The sequence below is a fragment of the Hemitrygon akajei genome, chromosome 1 (genome assembly GCF_048418815.1).
Source record: "Hemitrygon akajei chromosome 1, sHemAka1.3, whole genome shotgun sequence".
Lineage (NCBI taxonomy): Eukaryota > Metazoa > Chordata > Chondrichthyes > Myliobatiformes > Dasyatidae > Hemitrygon > Hemitrygon akajei.
In genome coordinates this window covers 214,769,277-214,783,815 of record NC_133124.1, presented here as the reverse complement: position 1 = coordinate 214,783,815, position 14,539 = coordinate 214,769,277, and the positions used below count along the sequence as shown (strand labels likewise).

At 43.3% G+C, this 14,539-nt stretch overlaps 1 protein-coding gene across 7 annotated transcripts in view; it reads right to left on the bottom strand.

Annotated features, from left to right (window-relative positions):
* LOC140735476 (prosaposin-like) overlaps positions 1–14,539 on the bottom strand; it is a 99,705-nt gene that overhangs the window by 23,783 nt on the left and 61,383 nt on the right. For all 7 annotated transcript variants that reach the window (XM_073060599.1, XM_073060588.1, XM_073060610.1 and 4 more), the window contains exons 6-8: positions 5,971–6,045; positions 3,075–3,200; positions 681–836 (exon numbers count right to left, since the gene is read on the bottom strand). In XM_073060599.1, coding sequence (XP_072916700.1) covers positions 681–836; positions 3,075–3,200; positions 5,971–6,045 — 357 coding nt within the window. The remainder of the gene's footprint in view (positions 1–680; positions 837–3,074; positions 3,201–5,970; positions 6,046–14,539) is intronic.

The following is a 14,539-nucleotide window of genomic DNA, read 5'->3' as shown; positions in this document are numbered from 1 at the left end:
GCAGAAGAGATTCACCAGGATGCTAGGTTAGAGGGCACATGCTATAAGGAGAGGCTGGACAAACTTGGGATTTTTCTCTGCGGCAGTGGAAGCTGAGGGGAGACCTAACAGAAATGTGCAAGATTGTGATTGCGAGGGGCAAAGATAGAGAAGGCACCCGGTATCTTTTCCCCAGGCATTGAAAAATCAAATACTAAAGGGATGCATTTAAGGAGAGAGAGAGAGGGCAAGTTCAAGGTAATGTACGGGACAAGCTTTTTTTTAAAATTATAAAGGCTAAGTGTGGGTGCCTGGAATGCACCAGTAGGGGTGGCAGTGGAGGCAAGTATGATAGGTGTTTAAGAGGCTCTTAGATAGGCATATGAATGATATCATGTGCAGGCACGGGCAATCAATGAAAATTGTTCTCAGCTTCTTCCTGGGCATAATTTGCTAGTGCCACACTGAAGTAGCAGCCTAGATTACTTGCTCAAATCTTGGGAGCAAACCTTTAACTCAAAACATCTGTGCCTCAATCAGAACTGCTAGTCCCTCTCGCACTCTGCGCCTCTCCCCCAGATGGTCCGAAGTGAAGTAAACCCTTCCATTATGACAACCAAGTGGTGGAAGCCTGGATAATCTCATTCATTTCCTCAAGAGTTGAATTCAATCCCAATTCATTTGATTAAACTTCATCTTACCTGCTGAGGTATCCGGCTTGCAGGATACAGTCGAGATGGAAGCAGGTGGGCCAGGCTTGGTTGCTGCTCAGGGATGGCGTTGGAGCGCACTTCCTGCTGGGGAAACCGTGACAGAGACTTGCACAGTCCCAGAGCGGAGCACACCACCTCTGGTTTCTGCCAGAGACCAAGACACAAAGTAAGCACGGAGCAAACTGCGGCAGAAACTTCTCACAATCTCTTGCTGACCTGCAAAAATACAAGCTGCTGGAAGAAAGCAGGTCAGCAGTATCTGAGGAGGGAGGGGAGGTGGACAGTCAACATTTCAGTTTGAGATCCTTCCCCATGGCCAAATGGTCAGTTTGGGTTCAGTAAATTTTGAAAACAGTGAACACATGCAGGTAAGTCGACACAACTTTTCTTCCTAACCAGTCTTCCTTCTTGGTCTGTCTCACAAGCTTGCATGGATTTCAGGTGGCCTGAACTGTGTACAAGTGTAATGCCATCCTTTCATAAGGACCCAAGAACTAGGATCAGGAGTAGACCATCTGGCCCATCGAGCCTGCTCTGTCATTAAATAAAATAAGATCGCAGCTGATCTGGCTGTGTACTCAGCTCCACTTACTTGCCCTTTCCCCATAATCTTTAGTTCCCCTGTTATGCAAAAATCTGCATTTTAAAAATATATTTCATGAGGTAACCTGTGCAGCTTTTCCCTGGGCAAAGACTCTCAGATTCACTACTCTGTGGGAAAAGCAGTTTCTCCTCATCTCTGTCCTAAATTTATTCCTCCGAATCTCGAGCCTATGTCTTCTAGTTACTAGTTGAAAAAATTTCTTACCTCGATCTTAATTATCACTTTCATAATTTTATACGTTTCTATAAAATCCCCTCTCATTCTTCTGAATTCTAGCAACTCATTCTCTCCTCATCCTAATGCCCTCACCTCTAGGATGAACCTGGTGAACATCCTCTGCACCATCTCCAAAGCCAGTATATTTTTCCTCAAATACGGAGACCAGAATTGACCGCAACACTCTTCAGCCTCAGGACTCACACTGCCAGGTTCAGGAACAGTTACTACCCTTCAACCATCAGGCTCTTGAACCAAAGGGGATAACATCAATCAACTTCATTTGCTCCATCATTGAAATATTCCCACATCCAATAGACTCACCTTCAAGGTCTGGATATTTCATTTGTTCTGGATATTTATTGCTTAATTACTTATTATTATTTTTTCTTTTTTATTTGCACAGTCTTGTCTTTTCTGCACTGGTTGAACGCCAAGTTGGTGAGGTGTTTCATTGGTTCTGTTATGATTATTATGCTGTAGATTTATTGAGTATGCCCACAAAGAAATGAATCACAGAGCTGTACATGGTGACATAAATGTACTTTGATAAAAAATTTACTTTGAACTTTAAAAACTTTTCCTTCACAGTTTTAGAGATTTTTAATGGTTGTTGTCAAGTCCCATCCAAATTCATTATATGGAATGATCAAAAACTGAAGCAATAAACAATCTGCTGGAGAAACTCAGCAGGTTCAGGAGCATCTACAAGAGGAAAGGAATCATCACTGTTTCAACATCAGGAGCTAATGCAGGTTTAACCCAAAACAGCCACAATTCCTTTCATCGTATAGGCACAACAAGACCTGCTGACTTCCACCCGCAGATTTAGTGTTGCTCCTGATTCCAGCATCTGCATTCCCTTGAAATTGGAAAGTGAGATAGTAACATTTGAAGCTTCTCAGCACTAAATTGAGGAACAGATGCCCTTTTCGTTTTAGTGTTGAACACTAGCAATGAAGCAAGGAACGTTGGCCAAGGAGGCAACAACATTGAACTGCAAACCTGATCAATGGTCTTAGCCGGAAATGTCAACTCTTTATTCCTCTCTATAGATGCTGCCTGACTTGCTGAGTCCTCCAGTGTTTTGTATGTGTTACTTTGAATTGCAGACACAAGATAATCTATCGTTCAAAACAAAAAAAAAAGCTATTTTTAAGCTTGGGTAGCTGCACGTTGCAACATCAGGAAGAGAAGAACCTGGCTCTAAAGCAGAACCAGTTTTGGCGGTTGCTAAAAATTGGCAAAAAGTATCCAATTTCACAGACCCATGGATGAGAACCAGAACAGTTACAAGTTCCATTTCCAGCCTTTTTATGGCAACAGTGAAACCTGAAGTGAAGGTCACCGTTGCTTGCTATTGAATGAAGTGCTGGACGAAAGCAGAAATACAGACAATTAAATGCTGAACGCTGGAGTCACACACAAAATGCCTGAGGAACTCAGCAGGTCAGACAGCATCTATGGAGCGAATTATCTCAACTCATGATGACGACTGTGAATTGCTATTTATAGAAGTGTGGGATGGTCACGAGCACTCTGCATCATCCACTGTTACTCACCAGTTCGCTCTCGATGAATTGAAATGCCAGGGGAAGGTATGCATCAACATACTCATTACACTGGTCTGCAAATGATTTTATTGGGATCAGTGAGCATCCTTTGTGTAAAGCATCTTTCACAGCATCCTGAAAAATAGATAGGAACCGAGTGAACGGTAACCACAGGGCACACAGGCAATGCATAAACGAGAAACACCATGGTCCGAATGACCCAAATCTCAAATCCCAGATCCCAGCATCTCAATCCGTGATGGAGAATTCTCTGCTCAACTCCCTCCATACTTCAACAAGTCCAGGAAGATCCACAGAGTGTCAGAGGAATTAGGGACAGATACGGGTGCAACTTAACCTGTCGAAACCAATATTGTGCTGTTTATCAGAAGTGCAGGGCCCTTAGCATTGTTGGGGATCTCTCCTATCCATCACACAAATCCTTTGAAACCCCTACCATCAGGCACGAAGTACTGTAGCATTAGGACAACGACTGTCAGGACAGGAAAAGAGCTTCTTCTCCCAGGCTGACAGACTACTGAACTCACTGCCATCACACATGAAAAGCCAATAGCCTTCATTACACTGTTTACTTTTTAAGTTAGTGCCATCAATACACCTTATGCTAAAAGTCAATCTTCTGGAATATATTTTATTATTTGGGGTAATATTACTATGTGTTGAGTGTGAGTTACATGTACTATGTTGTACACCCTGCCTTGGAGGAACATTGAAACAACACACACAAAATACTGGTGGAACACAGCAGGCCAGGCAGCAAGGACTCTCCTACCCCCACCGATGACCCCTTCTCCCATCTTCAACCCTCCTCCTCTTCATGGACACCCTGCTCTGGTCTTCTGCCTGCTCTGGATCTCTTTATTGCTTAAATAGATGCTGCCTGGCCTGCTGTGTTCCACCAGCATTTTGTGTGTGTTGTTGTTTGAATTTCCAGCATCTGCAGATTTCCTCGTGTTTGCTCTTTGGAGGAACATTGTTTCATTTGGCAGTACACATACTGTATTCTATGGCTGAATGACAACAAACTTGAACAGTAGCTGGGATTTATTTGCCTCGCCTAGTTTGAGTGTTTACATGGAACAGAATGGAAAGAATCCTGTCCATCACTCAGGGTCTACTTTTAGGTCAGTCAACAATAGCACTCTGGAATACCGTGGGTTAACAGAGCACTGCATCGACTGGAATGATTGCCTACACTGAAGTCTCTTCATGGTGACATCACCTCTTATTCACTTAAGGAGAATGAACAGGAGTTAAAAGGCATAACACCAGAATCCATTATCTCTCCCAAAAAAGGTTACATTATGAGAAATTGGGGATATAAAAAAGTCATTTTGAACCTATGTAACCTCTGGCTAAAAGAATAATTGGGACTGAATAGGAATCTTTGAACTGAAGTAAGCTCTGTTTTCGGCAGTTAGCTAAAACCTGCTTATTCTAGTTCTCCTTTGCAGAGAGACACTGAGGGTTTGATAACATTGTATATTGTACCCTCGTTTGAGTAGGGAAAGGAGGACTTACCGATAAGGACAGGAATGAACATTCATCTGTAATTAAATCAGGGTCTAGCAAAGGGAATAACTGATGAGGACTGGAAAGCACATCCATCTGTAATTAAGCCTTGATCTAGCAGACTCTCTTATCTGTAACTACGTTTCGCACCAACAGACTTAGTGGATGTACCAGTTCAAATGACAGCTTGCAACAGTAAGGTATGGGGCTTACTATGTATAAATATACGGCTGTAACTGGAGAGAGGGGGCCCACTTGTTGGATGGTGGCAGTACTTACATGCCTCCCCTTTGACAACTAGGTCTCAGACTCCTGCAGGAGGGTGCGCAATAAACTGTGTTAACTATAAGAAACTGGTCTCCTCGAGTTTTATTCAGATTCGACTTTAACACTACCAAGAGTTAAGGTAATTTGGGGACTCTTTTCCAACCCTAAACATTTAAGTACTTTGATTGTTAATTGGTGTTCTGACAATGGATGATGGATTCCCCCCCACCCCCTTTATCCTCATTTCCCTTGAAGGGGCAGATACCCAGATGGGTGCTAACACTCTGTACTTTCACATGTTCTCTCAGTGGCTACTTTATTAGGTCATCTGCTCATTAATGCAAATATCTAATCAGCCAATCCCGTGGCAGCAACACAATGCATAAAAACATGCCGGCATGGTCAAGATGTTCAGACCAAACATCAGAATGGGGAAGAAATGTGATTTTGACCGTGGAATGGTTACGTGTGCCAGACAGGGTGGTGTGAGTATTTCAGAAACTGCTGATCTCCTGGGATGTTCATGCACAACAGTCTCTAGTGTTTACAGAGACTGTGGAAAACATCCAGTGTGGCAGTTCTGTGGGCAAAAATGCTCTGTTAACGAGAGAAGTCAGACTGGTTCAAGCTGCCAGAAAGACAACAGTAATTCAAATAACTACATGTTACAACAGTGGTGTGCAAAAGACCATCTCTGAATGCACAATGCATCGAACCTGGAAGTGAATGGGGTGAGGAACAACATCAGACCACGAACATACACTCAGTAGCCACTTCATTAAGTACAGGAGGTATGTACACTGCTATGCTATGCCAGTACACACAATGGTGAGGATGGGCTTCTGTAGATCCCGAGCTCCTTTAACACTTGTTCTAGCAAAGTATGAGATGGTAAATGAGCAGAGGAGGCAGCAAAGTTACACTCATTGAGTACCAGCATTCGCCAGATTGCCACACTATTGTTGCTCCTTTGAAAGGTTTGTTGGCAACTCTAAGAGTTGGCTGAACATTTTAAATGACAGCTATCGATGTTCAGCCAAAATACTGGCTGTCTCCAGATTCTGGCCAGAATGAGTTGGAAGTGTGACAGTCAAGGGTACAGTACCTGCACAGCCTTTTCCTTCAGCATAGTGACAATCTCCCCGAGAAACTTCTTACACATTTCACAAAGGTCAGCCGCCTGAAAGAAAAAACAACACGAACATGAATCTTAGTGCTTTGCGCTGCAGCCTTACACGGGAGACAAAATAAGATGTTAAACTATTTCCACTTGGTCCTATGTTCTACTCTCACCTCTCTAGGGTGAGCACTGGGTACCATGCTTAAAAAGGCTTCCCCTCATAGGGGATGGTGAGTTTGGACAGATTTATGACTGTGGCAGCACTATCGAGCCTGTATTTACAGCCTTCCAAAATCAACACCAAATTCTCCAGCTTTAGGTAACTCATTCTTCTGGTCTGTATCAGAACTGCCATTAAAGCTCAGATTTTCTTTATTAGTCTGACCTGCTGGACGTGTCTCACTACCTTGTTATTACACAGAAAACACACGGAGATACTCCCACATTAACTCATTTAGTCTCAAAGATTAAGATTAGAGATGAGCTTTATTTCTCACAGAGTGAAATGCGTGAATGACCTAACAGTCTCAGGGTCGTGCTGGGCTGTCCGCCATGCTTTCAGCATCAACGTAGCATGCTAACTTACTAATGCTACTCTGTATGCCTTTGGACTGTGGGAGGATACGGCATAAAGTGCAGTGGGCTCAAGTCTACTTGTCTAGTCTGGCCTACATAACAAGTTCATACCCTTAGCAACGGCTTTTAAATGCGCTCTGAAATGGCCTAGCAAGTCACTCAGTTTGTCGTCTGCTACATTAAAACGCAGCAGGAGCACTGGTCAGGCAACTGTTCCAAGTCGTGACCCAGAGTATACCCTGTATAATTGGTAGACCAGTCTCATCAAGACTGGCAGTGTATTTAAGAGCGTAACACACACAAAAAGCTGAAGGAACTGCGCAAGTGAGGCAGCATCTATGGAATGGAATAAAAAGCCAAGAGTTTGGGCTGAGAACCTTCTTTAGATGTCCTCCCCTATCACAATTCCTTCTTCTTCAGCCCTTGACCTCTTCTGCCCATCACATCCCAGCTTTTCACTTCATTCCATCTCCCTCACTCACCCACCTCCTCCCTCACCTGGTTTCACCTATTACCTGCAAGCTTGAACTCTTTCCCCTCCTCCAACATTCTGGACTTTGCAGTCCTGTTGAAGGTTGAGTGGTTATTCCCCTCCACAGGTGCTGCCTGAACCTGCTGAATTCCTCCAGCACTTTGTGTGTGTTGCTCTGGATTTCCAGCTTCCATGTCGAGTTAAGAGGGTGTGGTCCTTGGGATCTCAGGTTAAATACAGATGGGGAAATTTGTTGGTTAACATCTACCAACCCCAATCAGCAATCCCCCCCAAAAATGATTACCATAGGAAACCATGCACTGGGTGGGATCAGCACTCATCACCAAAGGTAACTCTGGAGCATCATCACTGATCTTCCTGGTGAACAGTGCCACCAAAGAGACTGACATGAGAGATTCCTCCTCACCAATCTACCCACTGTTTATGTTGTGCGTAGCACAGACAGCACGGCAATGTAGCGGGTAGGAGTTTGGTTTGTAAGGAGTTGGTATGTTCTCCCCATTGACTGCGTGGCTTTCCCCAGAGGTGCTCCTGCCCCAGTACATCCTTGGACTGTCTTAGTCACTGACATAAACAACACACTTCACAGTCTGTTTCACTATACCTGTGAAAAACAAAGCTAATCTTTGAACCCGGATAGAATCTGATAAGATGCAACATTTCAAGTACAAAACCAAAATCCTCAGGCGCACTCAACAGATTAAGAACCATTCACAGACAGGTTAAATGCAGATAGGAAATCTGTTGATGAACATCCACCAACCCCAGCTGATGAATCAGCAGCTTCTCACAGACGATCAATAACAACTGTGAACAATGGATGGGAAACAACATCACCAACAGAAACTCTGTAGCACCATCACTGACCGCACCCCACTCCCCCCACAAAGTCCTACAAAAAGTCATGGATACAGCCCAGTCCATCACAGGTAAAGCCCTCCCCACCACTGAGCACATCAGGAGCCTCAGGACTCACACCACCAGGTTCACAAACCGTCATTACCCCTCTTGAACAGAGGGGATAGCTTCACACACCCCAACATTGAACTCTTCCCACAACCTCACTTCCAAGGACTCAACATCTCTCGTTCTCAATACTTATTGCTTATTTATTAATTATCTTTTTCTATTTGCAGTTTGTTGTCTTTTGCACATTGGTTGTTTGTTGGGTGAAGTCATTAACTGATTTTACTGTATTTCTTGGTTCTGGTGTGTATGCTCACAAAACAAATCTCAGCATTGTATATGGTGATAGCTACTTTATCGACCTCAATAGAAACTACATTGTCACAGTAGCATTACAAGTGCAAATATACAAATATTAGAAGTAAGAATTTAAAGAAAACAGTCTAACAGGAGGGAGTCATCACTTCCCCGGCTATAGGTTGACTCATTATAGAGCCTAATGGCCAAGGGCAAGATGACCTCTTAAAGCGCTCTTTGGAGCAGTGTAGTACTTTGTACTTTGAATTTCTGATAATAGATCTGCAAACCCATAACGTTAACACGCAGGGAAAGCATGGTAGCATTGCGGTGAGTGCAATGCTATTACAGCAGGTTCAATTCCGCCGCTCTCTGTGAGATTCTCCCTGTGAATGCATGGGTTTCCTCCCACATTCCAAAGACGTATGGGTTAGTAGGTTAATTGGTCACATGGGTGTAATTGGGTGGCACTGGCTCACGGGTCCCACATTTCCAATGTTGTGCCTAACCTGCAGAGTTTTTCCCAGCAGGAAGAATTCTGCTTTTATGTTTACTTCTCTGTATTTGATTTGGCAAAGAGAAGAGATAGATAAGGTAGCAAAGTCAGCAGACAATATACTTAACTTTACTGGCTAAAACACTGAATACATGAACAGGGTGTGTCATTCTAGACTAAATACTACATCAGCCAGCTGCATACAGTTCTGTCTGGAAGGATGTGATTTCTCGAGTGTAAAGATTATTTGTGGCACAGAATAATACCATTCAGCCCATCATAACCATGCTGGAAAAAGATCCACAACAGGTTCATCCCAATTCCAAAATCTTGGCTCTTAATGAAAGGATCAACTTTAGTCAGTTTGTTATCACTGACATTTGAAATGAAATCTGTTGTTCTGCGGTAGCAGTATAGTGCAATGCCAAGAAAAATATTATAAGTTACAATAATAAATTTTAAAATAAATACAGCATTATTGTTCATGGACTGTGCAGAAATTTAATGAAGTCAGAAAATGGTGACCACCTTCTGGCTAAAGAAATTCCTTCTCATCTGTTCTAAAGGAATGTTCTTTTCTGAGGTTACACCCTCTAGTCCTAGACTCTCCTACTATAGGAAACATCCCCTCCACATCCATTCTATCTAGGCCTTTCAATATTCAGTAGGTTTCTCGGAGATCCTCCTCAGTCTTCTGAACTCCAGTGAGTACAGGCCCAGAGCCTTCAAATGCTCCTCATAAGTTAACCCTTTCATTTGCAGGATCACTTCAAAGAACAAATTCCAGTTCTTCACTGAGTCTTCTCTCACCTACTCCCTTCTCACAATTAACATAAAACTAATCTCCTAATTACTGTACCATCCGAGGGAAAATTGCCGATTACTGTTCCCTTGATTTTATATACCATAAAAGCCTCCCAGGATTTTAAATACCTTCATTAAATCTCCCCTCACACATCCTTCTTCTGTATAAACCCAACGCTGGCCAATCTCACTGCTACAATTCCCCACAAGTGGAAGTAACCCCCATACACATCGGTTGCATTATGCCTCAGGCATGAGGGCTTCCTCTCTCACTTCTCTTTATCAGCATCAAAAGGCAGAGCCTCAAGGAGGTGACATCCATCACTGAGGGCCCTAAAGGTACAGGACATGTCCCCTTCTCATTACTACCATCCAGGAGGTGATGCAGGATCCTGAAGACCCACACTCAGCATTTCAGGAACAGTTTCTGAACAGTCCATGAGCTATAAACACTACCTCACTATGTTGCTATCTTTATATTTTTCTTATTGTAATTTAAATTTATGTACTGCTGTCACAAAACAACAAATTTCACAATATATGTCAGTGATAATAATTCTGATTCTGTGAGCTGTGGACATATACTTTATATCCTAGCTTCTGAAGATCCTTAAAATTACCAGTCCTTTTCTTTGCTATCTATTGTACCTCACACCTCTCTGGGCTTATACATTTATAGACATCACCTAGAACATATTACTCACTGAAAACAGTACGAGCAGCTTTGGTATTATCAGAGGCAGCACGGTGGTGTAGCAGTTAGCACACCACCACTACAGCGCCAGTAACCCAGCTGCTGTCTGGAAAGACTGTGTTCTACCCGCAGCCGTGTGCTTTTCCTCCCACATTCCAAAGACACACACACAGTTAGGGTTAGTCAGTTCTGTGCATGCTACACTGCCGCTGTAAGCACGGCGACATTTGCAGGCTGATTTGACGCAAGTGACGCATTTCACTACATGCCTCGATTACACATGACAAATAAAGCTACTCTTTAAAACAAACAAGGGAAAATCTGCAGATGCTGGAAATCCAAGCAACATGCACAAAATGCTGGAGGAACTGGATGAGGAAGTGGAGCGATGGGTTAGTAAATTAACTGATGACACAGTTAATTTAACAGTTGGGTTGTTATGGATAGTGTGGAGGGCTGTCAGAGGTTACAGAGACACCTATAGGATGCAAAACTGGGCTGAGAAGTGGCAGATGGAATTCAACCCAGATAAGTGTGAGGTGGTTCTTTTTGGTAGGTCAAATATAATGGCAGAATATAGTATTAATGGTAAGACTCTTGGCCATGTGGAGGATCTTGGGGTCCGAGTCCATAAGACACTCAAGCAGCTGTGCAGGTTGACTCTGTGGTTAAGAAGACATATGGTGCATTGGCCTTCATCAATCATGGGATTGAGTTTAGGAACCGAGCGGTAATGTTGCAGCAATATAGGCCCCTGGTCAGACCCCACTTGGAGTACTGTGCTCAGTTCTGGTCGCCTCATTATAGGAAGGATGTGGGAGCCATAGAAAGGGTGCAGAGGAGATTTACAAGGATGTTGCCTGGTCTGGGGGCATGCCTTTATGAGAATAGGTTGAGTGAACTCGGCCTTTTCTCCTTGGAGCAACAGAGGATGAGAGGTGACCTGATGGAGGTGTATAAGATGATGAGAGGCATCGATTGTGTGGATAGTCAGAGGTTTTTTCCCCAGGGCTGAAATGGCTAGCACAAGAGGGCATAGTTTTAAGGTGCTTGGAAGTAGGTACAGAGATGTCAGGGGTAAGCTTTTTCACGCAGAGAGTGGTGAATGCGTGGAATGGGCTGCTGGCGACAGTGGTGGAGGCGGATACAATGGGGTTGTTTAAGAGACTCCTGGATAGATACATGGAGCTTAGAAAAATTAAGGGCTATAAGTAACCCTAGGTAAATTCTAAGGTAAGGATATGTTTGGCACAGGGCTTATATTCTGCTGTAGGCTTTCTATGTTTCTATGAACTCAGCAGGTCAGGCAGCATCCATGGAAAAGAGTAAACAGTTGACATTTCGGCCTGAATTGGATTCCAGCATCTGCAGATTTTCTCTTATTTGTGATTGGACTACTACACTACAAAGTCTCTTCCAGGGATGCCAAGCCTGAAAAAGTTTAAATCTCCCTTTCGAGCTGATGAAGGGTCTCAGCCTGAAACATCGACTATACTCTTTTCCATGGATGCTGCCTGGCCTGCTGAGTTCCTGCAGAATTTTGTGTATGTTACTCTTTAAAGCATACTACTTCAGTAAAACACTGCACACTTTCAGCTTTTCTAGTGTTGCGAATATCATGATCGTGGGCACCTGTTTTTTAAAAAAATTGTGTTTCACTTTCTTCACATTATTCAACTGGTCAGCTGTCAGAGCTGGAACCAGTGTCACCTAAGCAAGAAGTCCACTGAAGTGCAGCCAAGCTGAGAGGAGCAATGGCTGTAAGAGACGCGTCTGGAACAAAGCACAAAACACTGCAACTCAACCCGAAACTTCATAAATGCTGCCTGACCTGCTGAGTTCCTCCAGTGTTTGTGTGTTGTACCAATTCCCAGCATGTGCAGTTCCGTGCCTTCACATGACTGAAACCTGCATTTTTTGTGGGCTGAAGGATCTATACTCTGCTGTAATGTTCTATGTTCTCTGCATAGCTTAGGGCGAGGTCGAGACGGAGAAAGTTGGAGCCTGTCTTGGACAATTTGTGTTGTATCCCCTCTGCTCATTGGGTAGTTGTTTTTTTTTATATAAATGGGTTCTTTTAGGTTTCTTGTTTTGCGGCTGTCTGTTAAGGAGACCAATCTGAAGGTTGTATAATTTCTACATACTTTGAACTTTAATAATGCATGTGCAGCCTCAAGAACGTGGGACCCGAGAATGGAACAAAACTGTTCCTTCATGCCTTCCCACATCTTCAACATTTTAAGAACAGCTTCTTCCCCTCTGCCATCAGGTTTCTGCACAAAGAACCCATGAACACTACCTCACTATGGTCACTTTCTTTTTGCACTACCTATTTAAAGTATATATTTCTTATAGTAATTTAAAGTATGTTTTATGTATTGCATTGTACAGCTGCCACAAAACAATGCATTTCATGATGCATATCAGCGATAAAAAACCTGATTTTTCTTTTTGGTCTCCTATACTGGTGAGAGTGAAGGGGTGAAGAGAGGACAATCCCTTGTGTTGTTTCCTTTGTGGGATGGAGGCATCTTAAAACCAAGGTCAGGAAAATACTGACTACATCTTACAAGCCATTAGAAAGACCCCTTCCAGAACATAGCATCAGAGACAAAGGACAAATAAGCTGAAATACAACAAGAACAGAAAGTCTGAATCTACAGTTAAGGTTCGTGCATGTCCGTTACAGACACATCTGTTAGCAATAGTCAAGACTCTACCCAAATCACAATAACTTCAAAAAAAATTCCACCCAAGTTGCAATAAAGCAACTTTTAACAATTAAAATTCTTCCTAGTTCTTTTCTGATTCATCAGCATGGGTTACTGGCAGCAAAGGACATACTGTATACGTTAAAGGTACTTCTCCCCCCCCCCCCCCCACTCCAAGCTGACATCATTTTGTTTTACAAACTTTCATTTCTTGTCACACATTTTGGCAATACCAAGGAGGAACCGCATTTCGCACTTTCGTCATGGCAACACCATACAGATACAGGTTCTCTACAGCCCAACCAGTCCACACTGACCTCAGTGTCCATCACATAGTCCCAGTTCCCTGCAGCATTGACAAGGCAGTTTGAAATGAGGAAGAATAGTAATTACATTTTATTAATTGCGATCATTACAAAAGTCATTGGAAAAGGAAGCCAGATATGCTCCCAGCATGTTACAAAATGCATGCTTGGAAGTGGCAGCTCATTCGGTACAGTCTGGTATCGCGGGATCCACAGCATCGCGCTTAAGTAAGATCTGATCTGCATTAGGATCAGATCAATATAGATCAATTCCATATTGTGACTGCATCAGGACCACGTGATCTAAAGACACCCTGACCTTTCTTTCACAGCCACTTTTAAAAACACCAGAATAAAATGCATCAGCCCAGACCCATCAACTCAACCTAAAACGTCCATCGTTAATTCACAGATGCTGCCCGAATCGCTGAGTTCCTCCAGCATCTGCGTGTGTTACTCTGGATTTCCAGCATCGACAGGATCTCGTGTTTAGAATAAAATGCATGACTTTCGAAATTGCATATAAACTCCAGTCAGGGTGTTATACCCTACCAATCAATATATCTTGAACACTGCAAGGTAACAGTAAATCCCGCTTCTCTTTTCAAACCACCCTCCTCCAACAATGTCAGATGGTTCACAATGACTTGCATCTTTAATGCGCCAACAAGTACACAACAATGTCCCTCTCCTTGAGGAAGAGCACCTCTCATCTTTGTGACACAAGAGATTCTGCAGATACCGTCAATCGAGAGTAACAAATAACAGAATTCCCGAGGAGTTCGGCAGGTCGGGAATAAACAGTTCACGTTTCAAGCCGAGATCCTTCCATCAAGACGGCAGATGAAATACTGATAAAAACGTTTCTGCCAGGAAGACCTCTCACCTCTCGTGGTTAGACTGAGAGCCACTCGGCTCACAGGTGAAATCAGAAAGCCATCAACGCAGGGCGCCTGGGACTTAAATAAATCAGTGGATTGCACTCTTCGCTGTATTGCATTCCATTAACATTTCACTTCGACATATAATTATATACCAACAAATTCATCTGAACCGGCATCGGGGCGGTTACCGGAAGGAAGGAATTTAGGGATTGGGTTCATATCGGGATAAATCTGGCGAGGATGAGATGAAGCTGAATTTGACCCACACGCGGCACAATTCGGTGAGAGGATGCAGAGTTCGTTTTAAAGAAATAGCAGAACGACGGCGATATTAAGCGAGTTTTACAAAGCCAGGTCGGCCCTTAGGCCGCAGTCGGAGTGCGCAGTC